A 26,622-nucleotide genomic window follows, 5' to 3' on the forward strand; every position below is an offset into this window, starting at 1 on the left:
TTTTTTTCACCCAAAATATTTTCCTTCAGGTCATTAAAGCTCTTTATCTTGATGCCATTTTTGGCATATTTCAATTCTTTTATTTTCTATTTCCAGGATGACGAAAAAATGATCATGTTATTATTTTTCCGTTCTGTTAAAGGAACTGTATCTTTTTTTTTTTTTTTTTTTTTTTTGCAGTACGCGGGCCTCTCACTGTTGTGGCCTCTCCCGTTGCGGAGCACAGGCTCCGGACGCGCAGGCTCAGCGGCCATGGCTCACGGGCCCAGCTGCTCCGTGGCATGTGGGATCTTCCCGGAGCGGGGCACGAACACGTGTCCCCTGCATCGGCAGGCGGACTCTCAACCACTGTGCCACCAGGGAAGCCTGGAACTGTATCTTTTGAAAAAAAACTTTTCAGGAATCATTCATTATTTTGGTTAATACTCTCTGGAAAAATTTTTGTTGTTACAGAATAGTATTTCGCAAACCTACACAATTCAAAGTGTTTACCCTGGGTTCATTACTTTTTACTACCATGAAACATCATGGTTTCTTGTCTCAATGTTGTTATTAATTTTTTTACTATATAGTGAATCATTTAATAATCCATTGAGGAAAAAAGACTGCTGTAATATCCTATATGTTGCTATTTTGAAATCCAGTGTAATTTTTGAGACATGGTTTTTTCATCATATACCATACTTTAATAATGCATTTGAAAGATAACATTTCAAAAACTACAATACCATAGTCCTGATTTTGATGTTTATAAAAAGGATATGGAGATAACTTCAAATACTTGGAATCTATCGGAATTTACATATTTACTTCAAATGGTATTCAGAGTGCTTTCTAATATTGTTTATTTCTTAAAGAAATAACTAGACTATAGAAATTAGAAACTTTTTGTCAAGTTAATCATTTTATTTATTTATTTATTTAATTTTAAAAAATAGATCTTTATTGGAGTATAATTGCTTCACAATACTGTGTTAGATTCTGTTGTACAACAAAGTGAATCAGCCATATGCATACATATATCCCCTCCCAGTTTTTTTTTTTTTTAACATCTTTATTGGAGCCTCCCTCCTTTATAATTGTTGAGAACTATTTGAAGGTCTTCTAGGTCAGTGAAGAGATGAAAATGTTTTTAGAATAAACTTGAATCTTTTACTGAAGATTATTAACTGTGTAAAAAAGTTTTACTCTACCTAGCATAGGGCCTTGGACATAGTAGCTCTCTAAGTGTTTGAATATTTGTCTTTAATTTTCAATTTAAGTGTTTATAAAATATTATTTTATCTTAGTGTTATGCTTTATTCATTATGCTTTATATTTAGTATATTCAGAGCTTTTCAACTTCACTAACATTTTATGTTTTTTCAGTGAAATACAAAATAGAAAAGATCTTAGTGTATAGATAACTATAATCTTAATATTTCCACCTTTAGATTATCGACACAATGGTCGAGATCTTCAAAGCTCAACATTGTCAGTGCCAGAACAAGTAATGTCATCAAACTATTGTTCACCATCAGGGTCTCCTCACCGAGCAGATGTTATAGGAAGGACTAGATCTTGGTCACCCAGTGTCCCTCCTCCACAGAGGTAAGACAGCATAACATTTTATTTGTAAGATGATATAAGCCTATTTATCATAAAGTATTATTGGAAATTTTCAAAGATAATAAATTGTTGTAAAAAAAAGTTACTTAGGGAAAAACATACCTGCTATCAATAGCCTATATAATGAGAGTAAGATGAAATATGGGCTACTTTGTAACTTTAGATGACCTATATATAATTTTATAGTTATAGTTATAAAGAAGATCCAACTTCCAGTCTCATATGTATATTGAGCAGATCTAGTTAGACCCAACTAATTATACTCATGAATTATATAGATATTGATAATTTAAGAAATTGGAAAAAAAACATTTGATGGAGCTATATACAATTAAGAACAATCATGAGAAGACTAAAAAGGAATGCACGGGCAGTGGGAAGAATTACTTGGAAAATCTGCAACTCCAGGTCTTATGCTTAGTGGAAAACTCTGATCAATCCAGTTAAGTACAGAAAGGCTTAATGGAGTAAGAACCATGGAAGTAATGTGTTTCCTAACAGGAAATATGTGCATAATTTCACATTTTATATACTTGCAATGTTTAAGGAAATTTGAACTCTTAGAACGACAGCCTTATAACGCTTAGTTTAAATGAGTAATTGAGTTAGTTTTAGGCATTTAGACTTAGAATTTTAAATTGTAATCTTAATTTTGTACATGGTATTGGACTATTTAAGAGAAAAGGTATATTATATTTATAAATTTAACAATTTATAAGAATATTAAGGACTTTAAAAGTGTTAATTTAGACAATTAATTGAAGAGAAAAATCTAATATGTTAAGCTAACAAACATAGTTTAAAGTGTTTGAAGATGTTGAATTAACTAAATTTGTAAATGGGACTAAAATTATTAAAAGTCTTCTGAAAAGTAATTGTTTAAATGTGGTAGGCCTATCAGTAGGGTAATAAGATTTGTAATCTGAAATTTAAAGTGCCAGAGAGAGAGATTTTGAATTCGTAGCTTTAATAAATTAAGTCCTTCCTTGTTAAAAAAAAAAAAACTTGACTTTTACCAGGGAAAAAATATTTGAACATGCCAATAGAAAATTGGCATGGGTTTTAGATTAGATTCACCTGCATGTAATAGGAAGCCCGTAATAACAGGAGCTTATGTAAAAGGTTTATTCCATCATGAAAAAGAAGTATATAAGTAGAAAATCCAGGCCAAGAATGGCAGCTTAAAAAAATAGTCATTAATCAATTCTAAAGACATCAGTTTAGATTTTAAAAGAAATTACAATTAATATCCCTAAGATAAGATCCACTGATATATTGATCCACTGATATATTGTCTATAAGCAACATGCTGAACTCATTTTCTCCATACAAATCTATTCCTCCTCCTGTGTTACATATATCATTATCACTACTATACACCTGGGAGTCATCCATTAATAGTTTTGATAATCCTTATCTCCATCTCCATTGATATTATCTTACTTTTATGTTATACCTCTGTTATAGCAGCAATCTCCTATTAGTTAAAACAAAACAAAAACCTTGGACTTGACATTACAGTGATTTTTGTCTTTTTCTACTGTCTTTATAAATAAACTTTGTTTCTTAGTATAATATGTGACTATGGTCTATTAAGATATTTAGTGGATCTTGCTATTTCAGTCGGAATGTGGAACAGGGACTTCGAGGGACACGCTCTGCTATGGGACATTATAATACAATTAGCCGAATGGATAGACATCGTGTCATGGATGACCATTATTCTCCAGATAGAGACAGGTAAATATGATCAAATACTATTAGAGCTTATTATAATTGCTGCCTTCAGGAAGAAGGTATTACCATAAAATATTTTCATCCTGAACTTGGGTATTTCTTATCCTAGTTTCTAAAACCATATGCTTCCTTTACAATACCTACATTGATTCTTGTGATTGCCACATCATTAAAAAAAATTAAAGAAACAAAAATAAACTTTTGTTTGGTAAGAAAAAAATTCATTTTGCTCTTTCAATTTTGGTACTTTGTTAAATCAAACCAGTTAAGTTAGTGAATTTGCACATGAGGTTATAATGATAATCAAAAGGAAAATAAGATGTTTTATTATTTTTACCTTATCATAACCAATTATCATATAGAAAAATACTTTCATGAGACAACAGATGTAAAGTCTTTTACATTCATCAGGGAAATAAGTGTGACTTTTTTTATATAGAAGTGTTAAGACAAGTTTGGTTTGTTTAGGAAACAGACACAAAAACTGATTCACGAGGAGGTTTTTCCTCATGGCTTTCAGTAAACCTTTTAAGCAACTTAAAGAATCATGCTTGTCAGCTGCTGTACTTGAGAGACTTCTCTGAATTTGCTCTATTAAATGTGATATACTTAGAAGTAATATGGTACGTTTCAGTACATACGTTAATTACTACTTATTTTTTTAAGTTAAGCAAATTGGTTAACCCTCTAATTCATGTTTTGGTTACATATAAAATAGAAAATGCTATGATATTTCCCCAAAACTATTAAAAGGATTTAAGATAAGGATTAGGATAGAAAGCTTAAATTACTATTCAGAGAATATTATGATGAAATAACACGGGAACTCAGAAGTCTCTTTGTATGCATACGAAACTAATTTTAGTAACATTAGTTTAGTAAAATTTAGTAAAAACACTTGGGGGTTTTCAATCAATTGATGTGAAAATTTGCTGTCAATATTTATATATTTAATTGTTTTATCTAAATCTAGGGTTATACTCAGTTCATGCTTATAATTTCATTGTGTTGGAGTACACTTTTCCAAAATAAAAGATAGGGAATATCTTAGTCTTTAATAGTGTCAAACAAGTGTTGGCTTTTGTGTCTGAGATCTAAGAAGAAATAGGAAATTATTAAATTAATATCTTTGTTAGTGTTGAATGAAAGTTTATGTAGTGTTTTATTTCTTTTTCATTTATTTGACTTTTTCATAGTGGTCTGTGTCTTTAGGGGTAATTATAGGCATGCTACCTATAGAAATTGATGCTTATCAAGTATAATAATAGTGAATATGTTAGTGTGATTAGGAAGGAGTCATAGGGTGGATAAATGAGTTTTTTGTTACCTAACAGAACTTCAGTAATTTTTGGAAATTATTTATGTAATGATTCATAAACTCCTTGTTCATTGAAGGTTTGTTAAGCAAATGATGAGGGAGAAAAGTCTGAAATGGCTTTAAATCTTCCAAGTTTATATAAAATGGACTTGATATTTTCTCTGAAGATAATACGGTATGGTCTAAATCTTGCAGAGAAGAATAGAATAAAATTAACCTCTAGAATTATACTTACAAACAAAAATAGTCACTATCCTATCAAATGCATAATATTTTATCAGTATTTTAAGACATATAGCCCTAAGGTTAATGACCAGAAAAATGCTATTAAATCCTTGGTATTAGTTAATATTTGAATTAGTCACAATTGAAATGTCATATTTTCTTGTTTACTTTATAACTTTATGTATCTTTTAGTTTAGCAAAAATGTTCAAGTAATTCAGAAGTTTTGGGGAAAGATGATCCATGTGGTTTCATTACTTTTGTGTTGTACATTACCAGGTCATAATTACTCTTAATTGTGAGCTGTTTCAAATCCTTTTTGAAATAAGTAAAATACAATTTCATTTAAATAGGACTGTAAAACCATTTCTAATATATTAATTTTGAGTTATTTTTGTAATCATTATTCATTAACATGAAGAATCAAAAATAAAAATACAGTGTTATTCATGTAGGTAGTCTATCACATTATTAAACAATGGGTTCTTAATTTCTGTTTTATCCTAATATTCTAAAAGGTTTTCTATAATAGAATGCATGTGAAAGCATTGTAATTTTTATGTACTATTTAGAAGGTAAGAATACTTTAGACCTCTTACAGTGAACTTTCATGAACAGCATTTTATAGAGTCAGTCAATAATACTGTTGATTAAAAAGCCTAAAAGAGAATTTCCTTTGAGAGAGTAGGTAAAATTTAGGTATTTTGAGTGGTGCATTAACCTTTGTCAGTAAGAATTGACACACTGACCTTAATAGTATTTCATGGAATTTACTTTTTTCATAGGATTTGGAACCAAATGGCATTGGGTTTGAATTTAAGCTTTTTGCCACTTGCTAGCTGTGTATCTTTGTGAAAACTAATCTCTTTAACACTTGATTTCCTTATCTATAAAATTAGAATATTAGTACCAACTTTATAGGGTTGTTGGGTAGATTAAGTGACATAGTGCCTCGAATTGCATGGTACTCAAAAAAGGTGCCTTACTCTTAACATTTTAAAAGGATTTTTGGCTTACAAATAATTTACATTTTAATGTGCTTATCAATTAAGCAGAGAAAAGAGAAATCAGTCAATTCAGGTGTTTTTTAAAGACATTTGTAGAGAATGTAGGACATGAGTTTGACCTTGAAAAAATGGGCATGTTTATTCAGGCAAGAACAAAAGCAAAGGCACAGAGACAGAATACACATGTACATCAGAAAGACCCAGTATGAAGGATGAAGGACTCGGGAACATATTGGAAAGTTGTGAATGAAGATAATGGCTTTTACATTGGCTATATTGGGTGAGAAATGATGCTATTTGACATTAATTTGTAGTACCTGGTTAAACTTAAGGGTGTAACAATATCCTTTTCTTATAGGTAACATAAAAAAGACTTATATATAAAATTTCGATTGGATCTTTCTCTGCACATCTCACTTTATTTCATGAGTCAAATTCCTATTATATTTTGAAAAGAAAGTAGGTTCATTACAAGTAATTCAGAAACTTGGATACAAGGATAAAAACGATTAATCGTAATGGATATCTTTCATCTTCCTTTTCATCGCCCATACTTTTTGTATCATTGTTTCTCTGGTAAATCCTGGTAACTACTACAAGGAACATCATTTTTCTGGGGCAAACCATGTGACTTTAGTATTAGAAATATTTCAAGAGTTTATTTGTTTACAGGAGTTAATTTACTATTAGAATAAGTGTAGAGTACTAGATACTATTTCTGTAACATGTCAGAGATATCTTACAGTACACATTTTTGTTTTGTTTTGTTTTGTTTTGTTTTTGTGGTACGCGGGCCTCTCACTGTTGTGGCCTCTCCCGTGGTGGAGCACAGGCTCCGGACACGCAGGCTCAGCGGCCATAGCTCACGGGCCTAGCCGCTCCGCGGCATGTGGGATCTTCCTGGACCGGGGCACGAATCCGTGTCCCGTGCATCGGCAGGCAGACTCTCAACCACTGCGCCACCAGGGAAGCCCTACAATACACATTTTTATGTCTATCCTAGAGACTAAAATATATCGGTTGCATTTAATTCCATAGAGTATACTTTTAGCATAATAAGAAAAAAAACATAACACTGGCAGAAGATATATTACTTCATAAACTTTTTTCTTCTGTGCATTCAATGAATGCAGTTATATTCTAAAAAGAAAAATGCCCCGTTATATGAATCTCTGAAATACCTCACACACACGCTATTTCTCTACTCTTTTTATCAGGCAACCAGCTACCAGAAACTGCCAAAGATACCTATAACTATTTGTAGTCTTTTTGTGATCCTTTCAGTTATAAACTATGAGAGAAATACATCTCTGAAAGTTTGAAAATATAGAGAAAGTAAATGGAAAAAGAGAATTCATCATACAAAAATAATACAACTTTTTATTCATTATATTTCAGGAGTATATTTTAGCTTATTTAAATCATATTATATTTTAGGAACTAAGGTAGCAAAACAGTAACAATATCAAAGACAGAGCAGAAAGTTTGGTATTAGCTTGAGATTGTTAGAAACTTAGCTTTCAAAATCTACAGGTTACTTAAGAATAAGATTTTTATCTCCTTTTATAGTCCTTTTTATGTATCTGCTAGTCCTAAAAGGTAACATTCAGGCTAATGAAATATATGGAAGGATAATTCATTATAAATACAATTTTGTTTTGTCTTCAAAGATTATATTTCTTAGTAAGAATCAGAGTGTGTCAGGAAATTGGATCAGTAATCTTGTTCAGTTCTTTGAATAGTGATTTTTTTTCTTGTGATTTGAGAATCTGTTACCTCATTTTTTTCTCTTTTTAAAATTTAGTCACTTTTTTAGTTTTCTATTTTATTCTTTTACAGTGAATTACAGCTCTGCTCAATTTTTTTAAAATTTCAAACAAATTGGATTAAATGCATTTTGTAATATAACAACTTTGTTTAACTCATTATGTATATTCATCACTTTATTGCTTAGACTTTATAATATCTGTTAATTTGGGGAGAAAAGTAAGCATGCTTTAATAGAGAAGTGTAAATAAAATGTTTTTAAGTTGTACTAATTGGAAGCAGCAAAGGACTTCTGTATCTTAAGTGGATTTTAGGAGGCTTACTAAAACAGTATGGTTAATTTGTGTAATATTCATAGATGCGTCTTTATACTTTTCACTCCATCTCAAGGGGGATCATGACCAGATTAGGTTAAGAGGTATAACATATCTATAGAAAAGTATATAGTCAGGGTTCTCCAGAGAAACAGAACTAGTAGGTTGGATAGAGAGAGAGAGAGGGATTTATTATGAGGAATTGGCTCACATGAATATGGAGGCTGAAAAGTTCTACCATCTGCTGTCTGCAAGGTGGAGACCCATGAAATGGTGGTATAATTCAGTCCAAGTCCAAAAGCCAGAGAACCTGAGAGCTGATGGTATAAATCTCAGTCAGAGGGCCAGAGAGTTATGAGATGTCTAGCTCAAAAATGAGGCAGGAAAAAAGGGAAAAATTCCTCCTTCTTCTTACTTTTGTTCTACTCAAGCTCTCACCAGATTGCCTGATGTCCACCCACAATGAAGAGGGAAATCTACTGATTCTACTGATTCAAATGGGAATCTCATCCTGAGACACCTTTACATACATACCCAGAAATAATGTTTAATGTGGATACCCCTTGGCCAATTAAGTTGACACATAAAATTAACCATCACAAAAAGGGAAATAAAACAAACTGTTACTTGATGAAGGTGATTCCTGTATAATGTTTTCTTTTACGTTATAGAGACAAAATTAATTATAAACCTCCCCAAGGAAAATATTAGAAATTGGATGATGATATATATGTTCTATGAATATGAAAATTTTAACAAGCTTTGAATTTTACACATTTTTGTTACTCTTAAGTAATTCTAAGAGACAGTTGATTCCTTTTTAATGCAATAAATCCCAACATCACTACTGCTGGATTTTCTTTCTCCTCTTTGTAAAGCCAGGAAAGTCTCTTTTTGATACCGTTTTCCCTATTTTCTTATACTACATAGGTTTGTAATTTTTTATTTACAGTTCTAGAATGTTTCTATGATTATGTGAATGACTACTCTCTTTGGACAGTAGGTTGACCATGAAAACAGCGTAATTGTGTTATACATTTTAGTTCAACCCAAAATATATTTATTGAGTGGGTCAGGCATTATGCACAAAGATTTAAAATAGGCTTCCTCCTGGTCTAGATAAACAGATGATCCAACTGATTATACTAAGTAATTCATACCAACTAATTATATAATATACCAACTAGTTATAAAATGTAGAAGACTGGGAGGCCTAAGCATAGTAGTGTTGGAACAGATTGGAGAGAAAATTACTTGCTTCGATCTATTGGGAAGACCTTCAAAGAGAAGTTGGACTTTAAAAATGAGAAGAATTTTGAAAGGCAATGAAGTGGAGACAGGGAGTATGATGGACATTCTTGGATGAGTGATGAGCATGAACAGAGTCTGGAAGTCAGGAGAGTATGGGATATATTTAGAGAATCTTAGGTAGTCTGTTGTACCTAGATAAAAAGTTGTGGTATGGGAAAAGGGAAGTAATAGGAGATGAAGATTGAATGTAGCTTACAACTTAATTTGTGTACCATTTTAAAGAATATATACTTGTTTTTTGATATGGGAAGCCATTGAAGGATTTGGAGCAATGTGCCTACATGACCAGAAGCATACTTTGTAAATATACTTCCATAGACAGAGTGGACCAGGAGAGGGTTGGATTCTGAAGGAAAGGAGACCTAATAAAAGGTTATTTCAGTGGACATGGTAAGCCTGATTTAAGGTAGTGGCAGAAGAAAAGGAAAAGAAGGAATAAATCTGAGTTATTTAGGCATTAGAATGAGCAATGTTTGTAAATCAATTGAATGTGGAAAATAAAGAAAATGGAGGAGTTATATTTTGATATTTTAAAGCTTAGTTTATTAAGTAAATATTTAAATCCTTAGTTGAAAGTGGAATTAAAAGAAAAGGAATAGCTCAAGTATTATATTAAATTCCAAAGGGGGATTAAAGAGTTATATATGAAACTAGAAGGGCCTTTAGAGGTTATAGGCTTCTATGTTCTTAAGAGGTACGTGAAGGATTGCTGTTGTAGGTAAGGATGAAGCCAAATGGGTAGGGTCTAGGCTTCTTACTCCCTCTGTAGCAGCGCCATTTTGATTTTATTGAATTCCTAAATATTGGTTTTACATAAAATTTTGTTTGAAAAAACAACTGGGCTTCCGCTCAAAAAGAAAGTTGGAAAACTACTGCTCCAGCTCCCTTATTTTACAAATGTAGCACCAGATGTCCAAATAGGCCAATGTCTTGCTCGTCTCACAATTAACATGTGTTTTTCTAAAATGCCTACATGACACTCAAGCAGCCATGTGGAGATCCCAGGAAGCTGCTGGAAATGTGAAACCCAAAGACAAATCAAGGCTAAACCAAAGTGAGAATTTACACTATAAAAACAAATAACATTATCCAGAAAGAAGGTGTTGGAGTATAAAGAAGGTCGAGGAACAAATCTTGGGAAACCACTGTCTCTGAGGAATAAAAAGAAAGGGAATCAGTAAGTGAAATGGATAAAGAAGCACTTAATAGGCAGAGACCAGACCAATGTGTACATGTTAAGAGCCTGAATTTTGGCTCAAGAAAGCCCTGAGTTTGAAACCAGTCCTGCTACTTACTTTACGGCTGTGCGCAAGCACTCAGCCTAGTTTCTCTGTCTGTAGGAATACTAGACCCTATCTCAAAGAGTTGCTACGGGAAGTAAATGAGATATAGACAAAGCTTTAATGGAGTATGTGGCACATAGTTAAGTTGTTATATAAACACTATTTTTTTCATTGAAGTATAGTTGATTTACAATGTCGTGCCAATCTCTGCTGTGCAGCAAAATGACTCAGTTATACACCTATAGACATTTTTAAATATTCTTTTCCATTGTGGTTTATCACAGGATATTGAATATAGTCCCCTGGGCTATACAATAGGACCTTGTTCGTAAGCCATTCTAAATTTCTAATAGCCAGAGAGAATAGTGTTTCAGAAACCAAGAGAGTGTCAAGAAATAGAGGTTGAAAATCATTGTCTAAAACCATAGATAAGTGGAGTGTGATGAAGATCAAGAGGAAATTAAAGGACTTTTTAGAATTTCACAGATAATATTCACAGCTTCAAGAGAATGGTAGAGACAGAAATCAAATCACAGTAAGCTTTAAGCATGAGAAGTGAGAAAGTGGTAGCAAGAATTGTAGATATGTCTAAGATGTTTTATGATGAAAAAAAGTCAGAGGAAGGCAAGGTTAGTGAAGTTTTATTTTTAGGATTAAGTGCAGTTGTGGAAGGGAAGGCATGAGACAAAAATGAATGAAACAAGGTCATGTGGGAAGTAGGATTACAAGTAGAGGAATTGCCTCTTCGTTTGTTGCAAAAGAGGACAAGTGGAGATATAAATATATATGTACTCTATATTTAGAGGTGTTGAGAGAGACCAAGATTGGTTTCCATTTTTTACTGAAACATGATCATCTGCCAAAATTAAGTGTTTTGACATGAAAGACTTAAAAAATAGAAAAATTTAAAATCAGTGCTATAGAAAGAAGAGAATCAGCTACAGAAGGGTAAAAAGGTCAATGTGCTACTTTGATGGCTTATGGTAGTCATGAGGCATGAAGTGTAGCAGAGCCAATAGCATGTAATAAACATATAATAAACATAGTGCATGGAAAATGGATAGCATCTGATACATTTACAAAATAAAATTAGTATTCAATTAAAGGAATTTGAATCAGTTAGCTCCTTACTAAATGGAATTTTATAAAATCTTTTAGTTACTTTTAATTAGTAATGATTGAAAAAGAAATAGCTACCTCATAAAATCTCCTAAGTGTGATAAATATTAGAAATTACCTCTTTTATTATTTCTTCTTAAGCTTTCTGGTTATTTTTATTATTTTTCTCTTTCTACCTTTCCTCCTAAAAAATGAGAAAGCATCTGTATTGTATAACATTTTATAGATGGTGCTAAAGATGTTTGAGTGATAATTGATAAGATTTTATTTTGAAATATTATTTGTTTAATCTCAATTTGTTACATTTTCTTGTGTTTCATTTTAGAATATTTAGCATATTTTAACCTTTAGCACTGCCATATTACACTGGACATTGGGAGGAAGGAGCAAGCTTTCCAGTAACAGTTTTCATTTGCTTTGCTTACTATCTGCTTATATTTTTTGAATCTCACTTTAAAAATTAAAATGTACTTTCTCATTTCTTTCCTGAGTCTCATTTATATTCTTGTTTCTACCATGCTTGCAGTCATTTTCTTACTCTACCTCGCTCCAGATACAGTCAGACCATTGAACATCATCACAGGGACGGCAGGTATATTTTTCTTACAATTGAGTCTGTTCGTAGAATTGCATGTGCCTGTCTATTGATATGATATAACTCACTTCTATTTTTGTTTTTTATATATACATATATGGTTACTGATGAAACATAGAAGTATTATCCTTATAAAATAGTAGAAAATAAAGCATATATAAACACTTTAATTGTGTTAGAATGTCAAAAATATAGCTTCCCTTAATGGGCTAGGATCATCTCTTTGATGATTCTAAAAGTTTAACTCACCAGAAATTACATTTGACTCTTATTATGTACAAAAGTAGAATAACAGTATTATTAAAAATTAATTGCATTTGACGGCTCACCTTCCTCTGCAGCACTAGTTGATTAGATATTTAGGCAGCACTAGTTGATTGGTACATATCTTAACAGCCCCCTTCCCCCACCTCCCTCCGCAGTCAGTCCTTGAAAGTGCTTAGGTTGGACTGAGGTTTATGAGGGTAAACTCAGGTTTATCGTTACCTTGTCAAAGGTGGCTGTGATCTACTCGTTGGTCATAGTAGATGAACCCAGATCGCTGGAGAATACTGGGTCTGTCTACCCAGACCCAGTATTTCTAGTCTACCACCATTCTCCTTGTACTGAAGGGAAATATAAATTAGCTGGCATTTAACAGAAAGGAGAATTAGCTTTCTAGTTAATCCTAGAAGGAAATCGAGTGGGGAAAGAAGGTCTGTAAAGCTTGCAGTTTCTCAAGGCTAAACATAGCTTTAGGGATTTGAGCCAGTTCAGTGACAACATTTTTAGGCCCGGTAGGCAGAGAAAAGAACGGCAATGATAATGTGGTTGTGGATTCAGCTGTATAGATAAGGAATTATGTGCTGTACTCACTCTGACTATGGTTTCAAAGTGATTTGGGTTATGTGTGATCACTTTTATCCTATTAGTTTAGTTAATTAAGAGTTGATAATGAAAAAAAAAAAAAAGAGTTGATAATGAAAGAGCTTAGAAAAAAATAATTGAAACTAATGGGTAAATTCCTAAGGATTGAATTCATTTAGACAAATGTGGAAGGAAACATAGAGATATCATCAATAACAAATTCCTAATAATTCAAATTTTGTGATGTCTTTCAGTAAATGTAATTGAAATTTAGTGCCTTCCAGTTTTTTTTATATGATAGTGGTTATTGCTATATTTTATTTTCTTTTACATCTCAGTCTCTTTTTCTGTTATTTTGCCTCAATACTAAATAATTTTTACTTTGTTGTTGTCTTTTATTTTTATTATTGCTGTATATTACATTCAGACTATTTTTTGGTTGCAATGATCATACATTTATCTTACAGAAATGTGAAAAGCAGTTTTATAATTTATAATTGGGCAAAAAACAGTTTTATAATCCTTATAATTGGGCAAGACCTTTCTTAAAGTGGGTGGCATGAATGAGACATTACTGATTATAGACTTATTCTTCTTACACTGGTATCTTTCCATTTAAATGTAAATTAAGATCATGAACCACATTAGTTTTTTATACTCTGTATTTTTCTTAATTATCAATAAGTAGCTTGTCTGCTTCATATCATTTATTCTTTCAGTAACCCAACATAGATAGAACCAGTTCTTTATCAGCTCTAGGTTGGTTATCAATTTCATATACTTACTCAAATTCTCAATCTCAGCCTAGCTGGCCTATTTTGAAAGAGAGATTTCTGAATTGTCTTTTGTGCCATAATTTAGTTTATATTCAGGAAACACAATATCATTGATGTTTATATTAAAGTAAAACAAGGTTAGAAAAATCACTTTTAGAAAACAAGTTATCAAATAACTTACTATAAGATTTACTGTCACTTAAATGATTCAAATTTGTGAGTCTAGTGTATACCTACTCCAGAAAAGTTGGATAGATTTTGTGAGAATGCACTCTTTAGTTGCTTTTAAAAATATTATCTTTTATCGTTATTACTTTGACACATACAAAAGAATGTGTGCATGTTTCAAAGCATAGTAATAAAATAAGCATTTATGAATCTACTACCCGAACCAAGAACCAGAATATATAGTTGGTTATACTCCTTGCATCTACCTGTAGGCTCCTTGCCTATTGCATTCGTATGCCTCTTCCAAAGAAGTAGTAAGTGCTGTACTGAATATTCAGCTTAATATTTCCTTCCTTTGTTTTTTTTTTGAAGTGACTTTGATCATTTATTTCACTCTGCTAACTTTCTGAGTTACTGAGTCCCTCTGACTCCCACTTCAGTCCACTATGAGATTCTGGGGATTGTTGAAAATATAAAAACTCATCTAGTCACCTATCCCTTCTTCTTTATTTATTACCATAATATTCCATGCTTCTTGTTTAACCCCTGAACCTTTGTAGGTAATGCAACTGAACACAATCACCCATTTCCCTTACACGTTGATATCATCTGCTGACCTCTTGGTTATGCTATTTTATGCATGTGGCTTTAGTCTTCCTCTTTATCACAATTTCTGCCATGAGCCTGAGTGCTGTTAGCATTCACCTGAATGATCTGTTCAGCACCCACTCACTTCCTTGACCATCTCAAATTGGAGGTAGTGAACTTTACCCCCAGTTCTACTTCACTCAGTCACTCCCATGGCCATGCTCTGAATATTATCGTCACTTGAAATTGTTCTACCTTTGAAATCTTTTAAATTTTTTAAAAAATTTTAATATTTTATATAATTTTTAAAGTTTACTTTCCATTTACAATTATTACAAAATACTTCACTCTTGGACAAGAACTACACATGGTTCCTTCTTATTCTTTCATTGAATTACTTTTAACTCACTGGTTCTTTTATCTCAATAGACAACTCCACTCTCTTTACCCATTTACCTTTCCCAATTAGTCTCCACTTTTCTTTACTTACTTACATATCCAGAGGTTGAATCCATTCTCAGAAATATCATCAGTTCCCTTGCTACATTGTTCTGCTTTTACCTATTTGACAAAGTCCAAATGTGGATCAATTTCTGTCTCTTGCCAAATCGTTTTTGATCTAAATTACCCAAGTTCTCCCTAACTACCTACTTGAGAAAAAAACCTGAACATTTAAAGGAAAAGTGACCTCTTTATTGAGGATTGTGGAAAGAATAAAAAGAAGTTGGCACCAACTTTCTAAGTATCCAGTTTCCTGGTCTAGATTTCAACGTGGCATTAACTATCATGGTCCGGGAATTCCCTTTCTGTGAATAAATATGTGTTAATAGTTCCAAGTAGACCATAGTTTGGCTGTATGAAATCTGGAATTTTCTGAATGGAATAAATGTAGTAAACTCAACATGACATCTCCAATAGGTGAAGAATCAGAACAATTGGTCTCTCTGTTTCATGTTTGTAAAATGAAATATTATGAGTGCTTTCTCTTTGGAACAGATGAAGAGAAGCTTAAATAATGTTTGCTAAACTTCTTTTATATTACTTCAGGAAACAAATATTTAACTAATATTAAGAATCAAAACTTTTTTTTCTTCTGAACAGGTTATGCTGACCAGTGCAAAATTATCTCTGATCATTGTGTATTTTAAAACACATTCAACATTTAAACAAACATATTTAGAATGGATATCAGGTTACCTTTTATTGATTTCCCTTTAAGATATATCCTTTATTTCAATAAATATATCTTTTATATTTTAAAATTTACCCCCAACCCTACTTTTCCTCCTAGTAATTATCTTTACTTAAAGCTATACATAGCATATTAAGGAATCACTGACACTGCTGGTGGACAGCGTGGCAACTTTTACATAAAAATGTGATGGAGGAGATGACAACTAGGCTATATCTTAAAGGAAGAATTAGAATTATTTAGGGGGAGGTAAGGTAGGATGTTGGTGGAATTTTCAAGAAATATATGAGCAAAGTTACTAAAGTAATAAACACCGTGTTTTAGTGCTGTTGGAGCATTAGCCACAAGGCAGGGAATAGCAAGAAATGAATCTGGAATGATAGAGATGGTCCCGAATATGAATAACCTTGTATACTCTGTTAAGGAACTTAGGTCTAAGACGGTACGTGATAGAGGTACTTTGAAGAGTTTTAGTTTGGGGATGGCTATAATACATTTATTCACTCTAGAATAATTACTCTAGAGACTCTGTGGGTGGTTGATTTGAGAGAAAAGAGTTTGGAAAAGAAAAGCACATACTGAGGTATTTGCCTTGTTCTAGGACAGCAGAAACTCTTTGAGGGCCTGAACTAAGTAAGGTAGTGGATGGAGAGATAGAAGATGAGAGTTAACCAATTAAAATCAATAATACTTGGTAAACAATGGGATTTGGATGTTGAGGGGGAACCAAGAGTCAAGAAACGCTCCTAGTCTTACAGCTTGGGTAACTGGGTGCTTGTGGTACCTTAACAAAGATGGGGGGAATTGTTAGGAGAGGGATCAGTTTAAGTGAGAGACGAGTTCAGTTTTGGAATTATTGAGAGGGCTAAGAGGAAACCTCTAGCAAGGAGTAAAGTAAATAATTTTCAAGCTTAAAGAAGTAGTTTAGTCTACGTAGAGCAATTTGCGAGTAAATTTACTAGTAATGGGAAGTAGCCACAAAATGAAAGTGAAATCAACCAGAAAGACTACCCATGAAATGAGAGCCAAGGAGTTTTCCTCTGCCATGGGAAACATTAACATTTAAGTGGTAGTCGAAGGAAGAGAAATTTCTGAAGGACATAGTGAAGGAAGAATGAGAAAAGTAAGAAGAATAGAGCTAAAAAATTAGAGAGTTTTAAGAAGGAAGAAATAATGTCAGCAATAAAAATAATAAATGAAAAATGCCCATTGATTTGTCAAGGGAGAAGTCATTGGTGACTTCCACTGATGATTTTGGAAGGGTAGTGAGGGAAGAAAGGCAGAATTCAGTGGCCTGAGGCATGACTGGGAGATAAGAAAATAAATACACCAAAAGAGTGTGGAGGAGAAGTATTAGATAGGGGTATGTGATACCAGAGTAGGTTTCTTTCTTTTAGAATAAGAAATATACCCTGTGTTGATAGGCTTGGAGGAAAGAATGCTTTAGGAAAAAAAGATAGGTTGAAAACACAGGAAAAAAAGAGGATGACTGGAAGAAAGGTCTTAGAGCAGTAGGTAGAGCTAACCACACAGGTGGAGTTTGTAAACATAAAGAAGCTCTTATTTACCATTGAGGCAGGAGGAAAATAGATGAGAGAGTTGGAACTAAGTTTTTAAAGGATGTTAAATTGAAGGTAATTTTGTTTGATAACCTCAATTTTGTTGTTGCTGTAATTGAGATTACATGATTGTTTTTGAGACAAATTCCTGAGGGTTCCCAGAGGTTGAATACGATGTTTGATTGAAAATGAGAAAGTTTAAATAGTTGTTGGGTAAAAACTGATGGGAACTGATTAAATATAGGTAAAAAGATTTTTGGTGATGCCACCACGGCAAATGTTGGAAACCATGAATTTGTAATGTGCCAACCTGTATGAATGTATGCTTTGCTTAAGCAATACCCAGTTGCCTAGATGTTGAAGAATCAGATTATGGCATTGAACCAATTTTAGGGTTTTGATGAATGTTTGGAAGATTTGGTATAAAAGGGAAGCTGAGTGTTTTTATAGGAGGAGTTCAGATGATCAGTCATAGAGTCTAGGATGAGAAGGATGGAAGAAAAGCAAAGAGGGTGCTATATACTGGCAGGAATTGGTTGGACCAAGGAACAAAAAGTATCAAATGGAGATCAAGTAAATTGGGAGTGAGATTATAAAACACCTGACAGAAATAATGATTGTCATCAGTTTGAGATATTGGAGTTTAATATTTGAGATATTGGAGTTCAATTATTATATTAAATAGTTTCATTGGATTCTAAGATCCACAGTATTTCCCCAGGAGGGAGCGCTGAGGCAGGAAAAAAGTGACAATTATTGAAGTTTTGAAGATCCAAGAGTTGTGGTTCAGATTATTGAACAATTTTCTGCATGTGCATTGAAATCGCCTAGCATTACCATAGGAATTACGGTAAAGAAGACGGCTGACACCCAATTCCTCAAATTATCAATGACTAAGGGATAGTGATTGGAAGTTGGATAGATATTAGCAACGTGAATTAATAATGGATCTTATAGCCAAGGGGCATGCTTAATAGAAATAAGGACGTGTACATTACAGTGGGAGAGTAATGGCCAGGGTGTCTCTAGGGAACCAATCTCTCCTGAATCCATGGGCTTTGAAATGTGAAAGAATAAGTAGCTTCTGCAGGTGAGAGTTACACTGGAAGGAGAGTCTGCAGAGTTGAGCTAAATGTTATTTAAGGTAGGAATATGCAGAAACCATTCTGCAGAATGGTTGATGATGTAAGGAAGTTAGTTAACAGTGGATAAGGATTCTTGAAAATATAGCTAAGAGAATCAGAGAAGATTAAAATGGTACAGAAGAGAGTACAAGAAATGAAGAATTTAGAGAGAAGATATCAGGGGGCAATTGGGCTTGCCCTTTACTTGATACTAAGAATTACAGAGATAAGATGCTTAAATAGAAGTGATGTACCTCAACTATCCTAAATTTATCCTAAGTTGTTTTGGTGCCAGAATTGGAAGTTGTTTTGGTGCCAGAACTGAGTTAGGTTCTGGGAAGGGTCTGACTTGAGGCTAGAGTAGTGCTGAGGGATGCCATCGCGTTTGAAGAGAGGCAGTGAATGGTCTTTTCTTAAGGTATTTGGGGCCATGACTAGGACCCTAATTAGAGAAAGGTTTCTGACAAAACTAGTGGAGTCACAGGAGGATGAGATTCCTGTGTGGAATGTAGAATGTTTTCCTGTAGATGCCCTATCTGAGAAGTATACTGAAAGCCCTTAGTGAATGGGATCAAATCTAAGTAATTCACACTTCCTGAGCTACCCCTCCCCTTTTTGCCTTAATTTCTTTGCATTGTTACAAACCTTCTCCTTTCCTCTTAGAAGCATTTTCTTCTCCATCACAAGTAATCTATTTGTGTTTCTGACTGTACACTTTCTTAATTTCTCTGGAATTTTCCTCCATTCATTATTTCTTGTTTCTCTTACATTTCAATCTCTCTTACTTTACTAATTTGTTTTTCCTCAAATTGTTGTTACGGAGGACTGTTGAAATCTCCTTAATAATACCTTCTTTCTATTCTGCCACACCTTCAAGCTCCCTTGAGAATGAGCAATTTCTCTCTCTTACTTAGGTCATGTTTCTTGACTATGTATTTTTACATATGCTTTCTCCACTCCTTCATCGGCTCCTAAGCTTTAACCCTCTACAGTCTGACCTCTGCTTCCAGCACTTTATTTTAAATGATTTTCTCCATGGTTCTTATTTGCTGTATCTTTTTACACATATTTATCCTTGTTATGTCCTTGCATCTGCCATTATTAACCACTTCTCTTTTTAGCCTCTCTAATGAATAGTGAAATATTAATATAATACAGTGACTTCTCAAACTGTCTGATTATCTGACTGACATCTGTACAAGAATATTCTTGCAACGCTTCACAAATTTAAGTCCAAACCTGAAGTTACTCTCGTTCTTCCCAAGAATTCTTCTATTTCTGTTAATAGATCATCCTTTCATTTTGGAGGCTGGGAATTTCAGACTCTTTCCTTGGTTTATTCATGTCTTTCATTTAATTCATATGGTGATTTGCCAAACATTATATAGAGAAAAAAAAAAAAAATCCCTGGTCAAAGAAGTTAACAGGCTTTAGAACCAAGAAAGCACAATTCAAATTCCAGCTCAAAAAATATCTAATTGTGTGACTTTGACCAAGTTTCTGTGAGCCTTAGTTTGCTTATTTCTAAAATGAGAGAGATTGAATTATACAATTTATGAGATTCCTTCTCACCTTAAAATTCTGTTTGTATAATTCTGTATATTGTATATTTTGTACATTGTATTTATGTTTGTCATCCATACCTTCTTCTGTTTCCAGACTTTTACTACAAGTCAGCCTTTTCCTACTCTAATTCATTCCATACACTACTGCTGAAGTCATCTTCTTAATTCATTACTTAAAAAGTACCTTTGTTCAGAACTTTTTGGTCACTCTCATTGAAAATTAAACCCTGTCCTTACCTCTTAACTAGATGTTTAAGATCTCTATAAACTGACTCCAAGCTAATTTTCTAACATTTTACCACATTCTACTTTCTGTTATTTCTAGTATTTCCATTTGACTCTTTTTCTCCCGTCCAACCAGATTTATTGACCATAAGAAAATTCTATATACAAAGTGACCTAGACCTGTTGCTTCAAAACAAGATCTTTTCTTACTAACATTTTGATAGGTCAGTCCATACAATGTCAAAAAGTGCTTACTCTAAAATTAGTAGAAAAATGTCCAATGCATATTAAATGAATGACCTAACTATTGAAACTTTAATAACTCTTTAAGATAATTAACATAGGTAGACTGTAGTTCCTATCACAGGCTTCTGGAGCACTGACATGAGACGTCAGAAGGCCATTTTGTGCAATGCCACTGTGACGCCTTTGTGTTTCTGGATCATGACGTTCCCATTGTCTGATTCTAGACACAACACAGGAATATCAGTGGGGTCAGAGGTTAGCTTAACTGCTTGCTGGGCTAGAACAGATAGAACCCGAGCCTGCTCATCTGACCGGGTCCCACGGCAGCCCAGGTTAAGTCCCTGTGAATCTGTGACCAGGACTCCATCAATGGATGGATTCTTCACTGTGTCCTCCAAGTGCTACTCAGAAGTCGCCTCCATCCCACCCACTGTGTGCCAGGCCCAGGACCGCACAGCACATGGCGTCCTTCTTCACCACCGGCCTCCCATTTGACTCTTTTTTATGGTCGCTGTCTATCTGCTGATATTTCTTCAGCTTTTCATGCAGAAGATATTGTCTGTCCTTTCTAAGATAGTCTTTAACATGCCAATCATATAATATTTTAAATTCCCTGCCTGATAGTCCCAACATGTGTCCTAGCTGAGTCTGACTCTGTTGATTGCTTTGTCTCTTGACAGTGGGCCTTATCTTTCTTGCTTTTTAGTGTTTCTAGTAATTTTGACTGTTAGACATCATGTCATCATTAGTGACTGAGGCAGATAGTATTTGTGCCTGAAAATGTGCATACCTTTTGTTCTGTGTGTATGTATGTGTATTTAGGAGGGGATTAATCAGTCCTCTGACTACTATCTCTATGTGATTTGAACTGACATTATGAAGTAACAGCTAGGGGCAGCAGGCAGCAGTGTATATGAGGAATTTCCACTATCCATGTAAAACTAGCAAACAAAAGAAATGCTAGTGAATTGTTCAAAGTTGACCAATGAAACTTTTGAACATGGCACTCAGATATTCTAGAGTGAGGAATATGCCTAATCACATTTACTCATGTCATACAATAGCAATGCATAATTTGGTTCTTTCGAGATACATCTTTAAGATACATCTTTAAGATGTTTGTTATTTTATGGAATCTTTGAGGACCTGGGAAGGGAAAACATACTATCAATACTTTAGTGAGATAACTTGAATTTCTTACAGTTAACAAAATGGTATTAATACTTCAACATCCACTGAAAATGGAAACTATTTAGTAAAATAAGAATTTTATAGATAGAAGGTGATAATTATATCATCTCTCAGGATTTTGAAAAAACATTTTAAAGATGTATTAATTTGCAGTATGTTCATTGTTGCTGAGTAAATAATCTTGCTTATTTGTTGTTTTGTTTCTGTTATTTTTGAAGTAAAAATGAAATAACATTGAGAATTATAACTACTATAACTGCTATAACTACTAATAAAATACTCAAAATATCCTCAAGATATTTATATTTTACATGTTTCTGTGTGTACAATATATCTTTATTGTTCTGGAGAAAATTGGGGGAATCTTTTCTTCTTGCTGTTTCTAACATTGACTATTTTTTAGAAAATACTTCTATAGATAAGGGAACACTTTACTTCTCTTTCTGTTGATAAAATAGGGTTATGAGAAATAGTAACATGTTTTTCTACATTAAAAGTGTTTGGTTTCTCTCATCAATATGTGTATTATTACCATTGTCACATGGTAGATTGTTATTAACTTGGCTGACCCTAGATATTGCTGTTATTTTTGAATAGTATCATTTACTTTTAACTAACATACAGAAATTAATGTTTAACTGAACAGAAATGTTCTGTAAAAAAAAATGCCGTTGTGCCCAAGGAAAATTAATCTATCTTCCTCCAAAATAATAAAATATTACTCTTCATACACATGTTAACTAAGTATTTCTGAATATGTACTTATTACCATGGTATTTTGTGTACTTGCAATTCTCTTAACTTTGGAAGCAATGCTAAAATAATATAGAGTTTTTAAAAAGTTAAACTGTACCTTGCACAATATGATGAGTATGAAAATTATAGAGTTGAATCATATAATTGCTTTAAATTACTTGATATGTTATACAAATCTATAACATTTTATATTAATTACCCTAAAATATCTCATTTAAAAATTCTGTAATATATTTATTTCTTCAATTATGCAGCTAATGCTCAGAAAATCTCTATAAACACTGAAGGTGTTTTATCAAAAGTATAATGCTGCTGCTGTTAATCAGCTTACTATATTACATAATATAGATATAAGGAAGTCATTTCTTGCCCCAAACATGAGATTATACTTCTTGTCCTTCAGAGGTACATCCAAATTTATTTTTAATATTTCAGCTTTATAAAGAAATAATTTCTTTATAAAAAAGAAAAAATAGTAATTCCTAAGTAGCTTTACTTTTTACAAGTCTATTTTTTAAAAAGCCCTATTACATTTACTTATCTCATCTTTACAGTATAAATCCAAAATAAGTCTGTCTGATTTAACATAGACTCTAAAGTCTGAGTTACATTGTAGGACAATTTTCATTGATATCTGAATAATACTTTGAAGCATTGTGATGTTTGTTTTTCATTTTTTTAGTATTCTTAGTATTCTTCTATTGTATTTAGAGAGATAGTCTACATTGAGCCTATGTTAATCTGGAGTTGTATCATTGCAATGGTTGTATATAAGTGAAAGAAAATGCTCACTGACCTATTCTTTTCTGTTACACTGCGTAACTCCCATGTACTTTGAGACTAGGAGAAGTAAGTAGCAAAGGTGATGAAATAAGTAGGAAGCTGTGCCAGATACCTGGAAATTAAAAAATCTTTCAAAGGCAACTATACGAGAGGAAAAATGATTGAAAACATACAACTTCACTTGATGATTATAAAATGATTTTTCCCTTAGAAATCCTCATCAATTCTGCATGTACTATCATATGCTTTTAAAGCTGGGTTGTTACAATACTGGGTCTTGTTTCGATAGTGTCAGTCAATATAATTCAAAAAGAGTCATGTACCACAATGTTTATTGCAGCTCTATTTACAATAGCCAGGACATGGAAGCAACCTAAGTGTCCATCGACAGGTGAATGGATAAAGAAGATGTGGCACATATATACAATGGAATATTACTCAGCCATAAAAAGAAACTAAACTGAGTTATTTGTAGTGAGGTGGATGGACTTAGAGTCTGTCATACAGAGTGAAGTAAGTCAGAAAGAGAAAAACAAATACCATATGCTAACATATATATATGGAATCTAAAAAGAAAAAAAAATGGTTCTGAAGAACCTAGGGGCAGGACAGGAATAAAGACACAGACATAGAGAATGGACTTGAGGACATGAGGAGGGGGAAGGGTAAGCTGGGACAAAGTGAGAGCGTGGCATGGACATATATACACTACCAAATGTAAAATAGATAGCTAGTGGGAAGCAGCTGCATAGCACAGGGAGATCAGCTCAGTGCTTTGTGACCACCTAGAGGGGTGGGATTCGGAGGGTGGGAGGGAGACACAAGAGGGAGGAGATATGGAGATATATGTATATGTATAGCTGATTCACTTTGTTATAAAGCAGAAGCTAACACACCATTGTAAAGCAATTATACTCCAGTAAAGATGTAAAAAAAAAAAAAAAAAAAGATGTTGTGAAGACACAGGGAGAAGACAGCCATGTACAAGCCAAGAAGAGAAGTTTCAGGAGAAACCAACCCTGCCAACTACTTGATCTTGAACTTCCAGGCTCCAGAGCTGGAAGAAAATAAATTCTGTGGTTTAAAAAAATATGAATTAGCTCTATTTTTGGAGCCTCTGCAAATGCTTGCAGTTTGGAATAGCAGCCACTAAATAAACAGAGCTATAATCTGTATCTATCCAGGTAAATGGCACATACAAACTCTGAACTATTTTAAACATATATATCAGAAAATGTAAACTAAGAATAGAATTCTGACAGATATTAAATCACTTTTAAAAGACAACCAAATTATTTACCTAAGAAAGATTTAAATATACAGGTCAGTGTTTCCTAACTTTTATATGGCTTGATTTTGTCAGTCTTGTAAAATCTGTGTTTACCCTTTTTAGAATAATATTTTGAAATACATAAGGTAAAATAAAGTAAATAAGTAGGATCACAAAGGAAACTATTTACATTGAATTATGGACCCCAAGTTCAGAAACCCAGGTAAACACTTAAATATTTTATGCCTTGCAAATGGTTATCTATTATTTCCCATGCCTCAGTTGCTACTATTCAAAATTAATTATTTATAAGTTCTTACCTTAAAATTAAAACTCACTAAGAATTTAGGTGGAAGTTGGCAAGGAACCTGCTATGAAGCTGGATATTATATAGGAGACTTAGGCATTGCTGCTTTCAATTTTCTCAGCAATAATCTTAGTTGTCACCTAGTAAGACCTTTTCTTACCCAACTGTGGGAGCAGGAGCCTATCTTGACCTTCTACTGTGTTATCAAAGTTTGAAATATGATAGCTTTCCCCTCCCCTTAACTGTGGTGGAACATTTCAGTAAATTTCTACCTTCTACTGTGGTTCTTGTCATGTTTCATTTATTAAACAATTTTCATTTCACACTATGGAAATCATATAATTAATATTATTGATGAATATGGAAAGAAAAATGTAAGTAAAATTTAAAACATTGATTATAATCTTCAAACAACGTTTTCACTAAAGAGATTTTTTTAAAGGGATATTTCCTAAGGAGTGACCTGTTTGCTTTAAAAATAATAGTATCCTTTCAAGGACATAGAACTTAGCAACACATTTGAAATAATTCTCTGGATTTCACTCACGATTATATATTTCAATTATTAAAATATAGTGTCGAAGAAGTGTAAGTGTATATATCCTGATATTTCACGTTCCACTCGGAAAAATTACTCGATGGAATCAGAATAAATCAAATTTTGCATAAATAAGTGAAATATTAGCTTAATTTTCTGTTGGGATAGTCATAGATATTCCAGAAAGTTGTGTTACTACATGTTATATAATGAAATAAGGTTATTACTAATTTAAGATAATAGGAAATATGAAAATAATGTAAAGATTGGTACTTTCCAAAAATAGGTTTTAAGGAATAAGGTATACACATCCCTTTGATTCTGGTTACCTATTGTGTTGAATATATACAAAGATATGTACACCAACAACATTTAACAAATATTGAGCATATTTCTTTCTCTTTTTTTTTCTTTCTTCTTTTTTTTTTTTTTTTTTTTTTTTTTTGCGGTACGCGGTCCTCTCACTGCTGTGGCCTCTCCCGTTGCGGAGCACAGGCTCCAGACGCGCAGGCTCAGCGGCCATGGCTCACGGGCCTAGCCGCTCCACAGCATGTGGGATCTTCCCGGACCGGGGCACAAACCCGCGTCCCCTGCATCGGCAGGCGGACTGTCAACCACTGAGCCACCAGGGAAGCCCTCTTTTTTTTTTTTTTTAATAAATTTATTTCTTTATTTATTTTGGGCTGCATTGGGTCTTTGTTGCTCTGCATGGGCTTTCTCTAGTTGCAGTGAGCAGGGGCTACTCTTCGTTGCAGTGTGCGGACTCTAGGCACATGGGCTTCAGTAGTTGTGGCACGCGGGCTCAATAGTTGTGGCTCACGAGCTCTAGAGCTCAGGCTCAGTAGTTGTGGTGCATGGGCTTATTTGCGCTGCGGCATCTTCCGTGGGATCTTCCCGGCCCAGGGATCAAACCTGTATCCCCTACATTGGCAGGCAGATTCTTAACCACTGTGCCATGAGGGAAGTCCTGAGCATATTTATTCCTAAAGAGGAGTGTTCTCTCTAAAATAGTTTTTCAGGAACAAAAATGGAATTATGATTTCTTACACTATCAGGTTGCCTTTTCATTTCTCTCTTTGACTAGTAATTGAATATTGTATATGTATTTACATTTAATCTCAGCTTATTTTCACATATTCTGGATACACAAAAAAACTAAATTCTTAAGAAATCAATCATATTATAGTACATGGACTTAAAAATAGT

The 26,622-nt window shown here is 33.3% G+C and overlaps 1 protein-coding gene and 1 pseudogene across 8 annotated transcripts in view; one reads left to right on the top strand and one right to left on the bottom strand.

Annotated features, from left to right (window-relative positions):
- The window catches only part of RIMS2 (regulating synaptic membrane exocytosis 2), a 568,944-nt gene that overhangs the window by 343,962 nt on the left and 198,360 nt on the right, over positions 1 to 26,622 (top strand). For all 7 annotated transcript variants that reach the window (XM_081258177.1, XM_081258180.1, XM_081258182.1 and 4 more), the window contains 2 exons: positions 1,434 to 1,590; positions 3,232 to 3,348. In XM_081258177.1, coding sequence (XP_081114303.1) covers positions 1,434 to 1,590; positions 3,232 to 3,348 — 274 coding nt within the window. The remainder of the gene's footprint in view (positions 1 to 1,433; positions 1,591 to 3,231; positions 3,349 to 26,622) is intronic.
- On the bottom strand, positions 20,718 to 20,993 carry LOC308604766 (ragulator complex protein LAMTOR5-like; annotated as a pseudogene). Its single transcript has one exon. The product of its transcript is annotated as a ragulator complex protein LAMTOR5-like (transcript).

The sequence above is a fragment of the Mesoplodon bidens genome, assembly GCF_964165515.1.
Source record: "Mesoplodon bidens genome assembly, chromosome: 16".
Classification (NCBI taxonomy): domain Eukaryota; kingdom Metazoa; phylum Chordata; class Mammalia; order Artiodactyla; family Ziphiidae; genus Mesoplodon; species Mesoplodon bidens.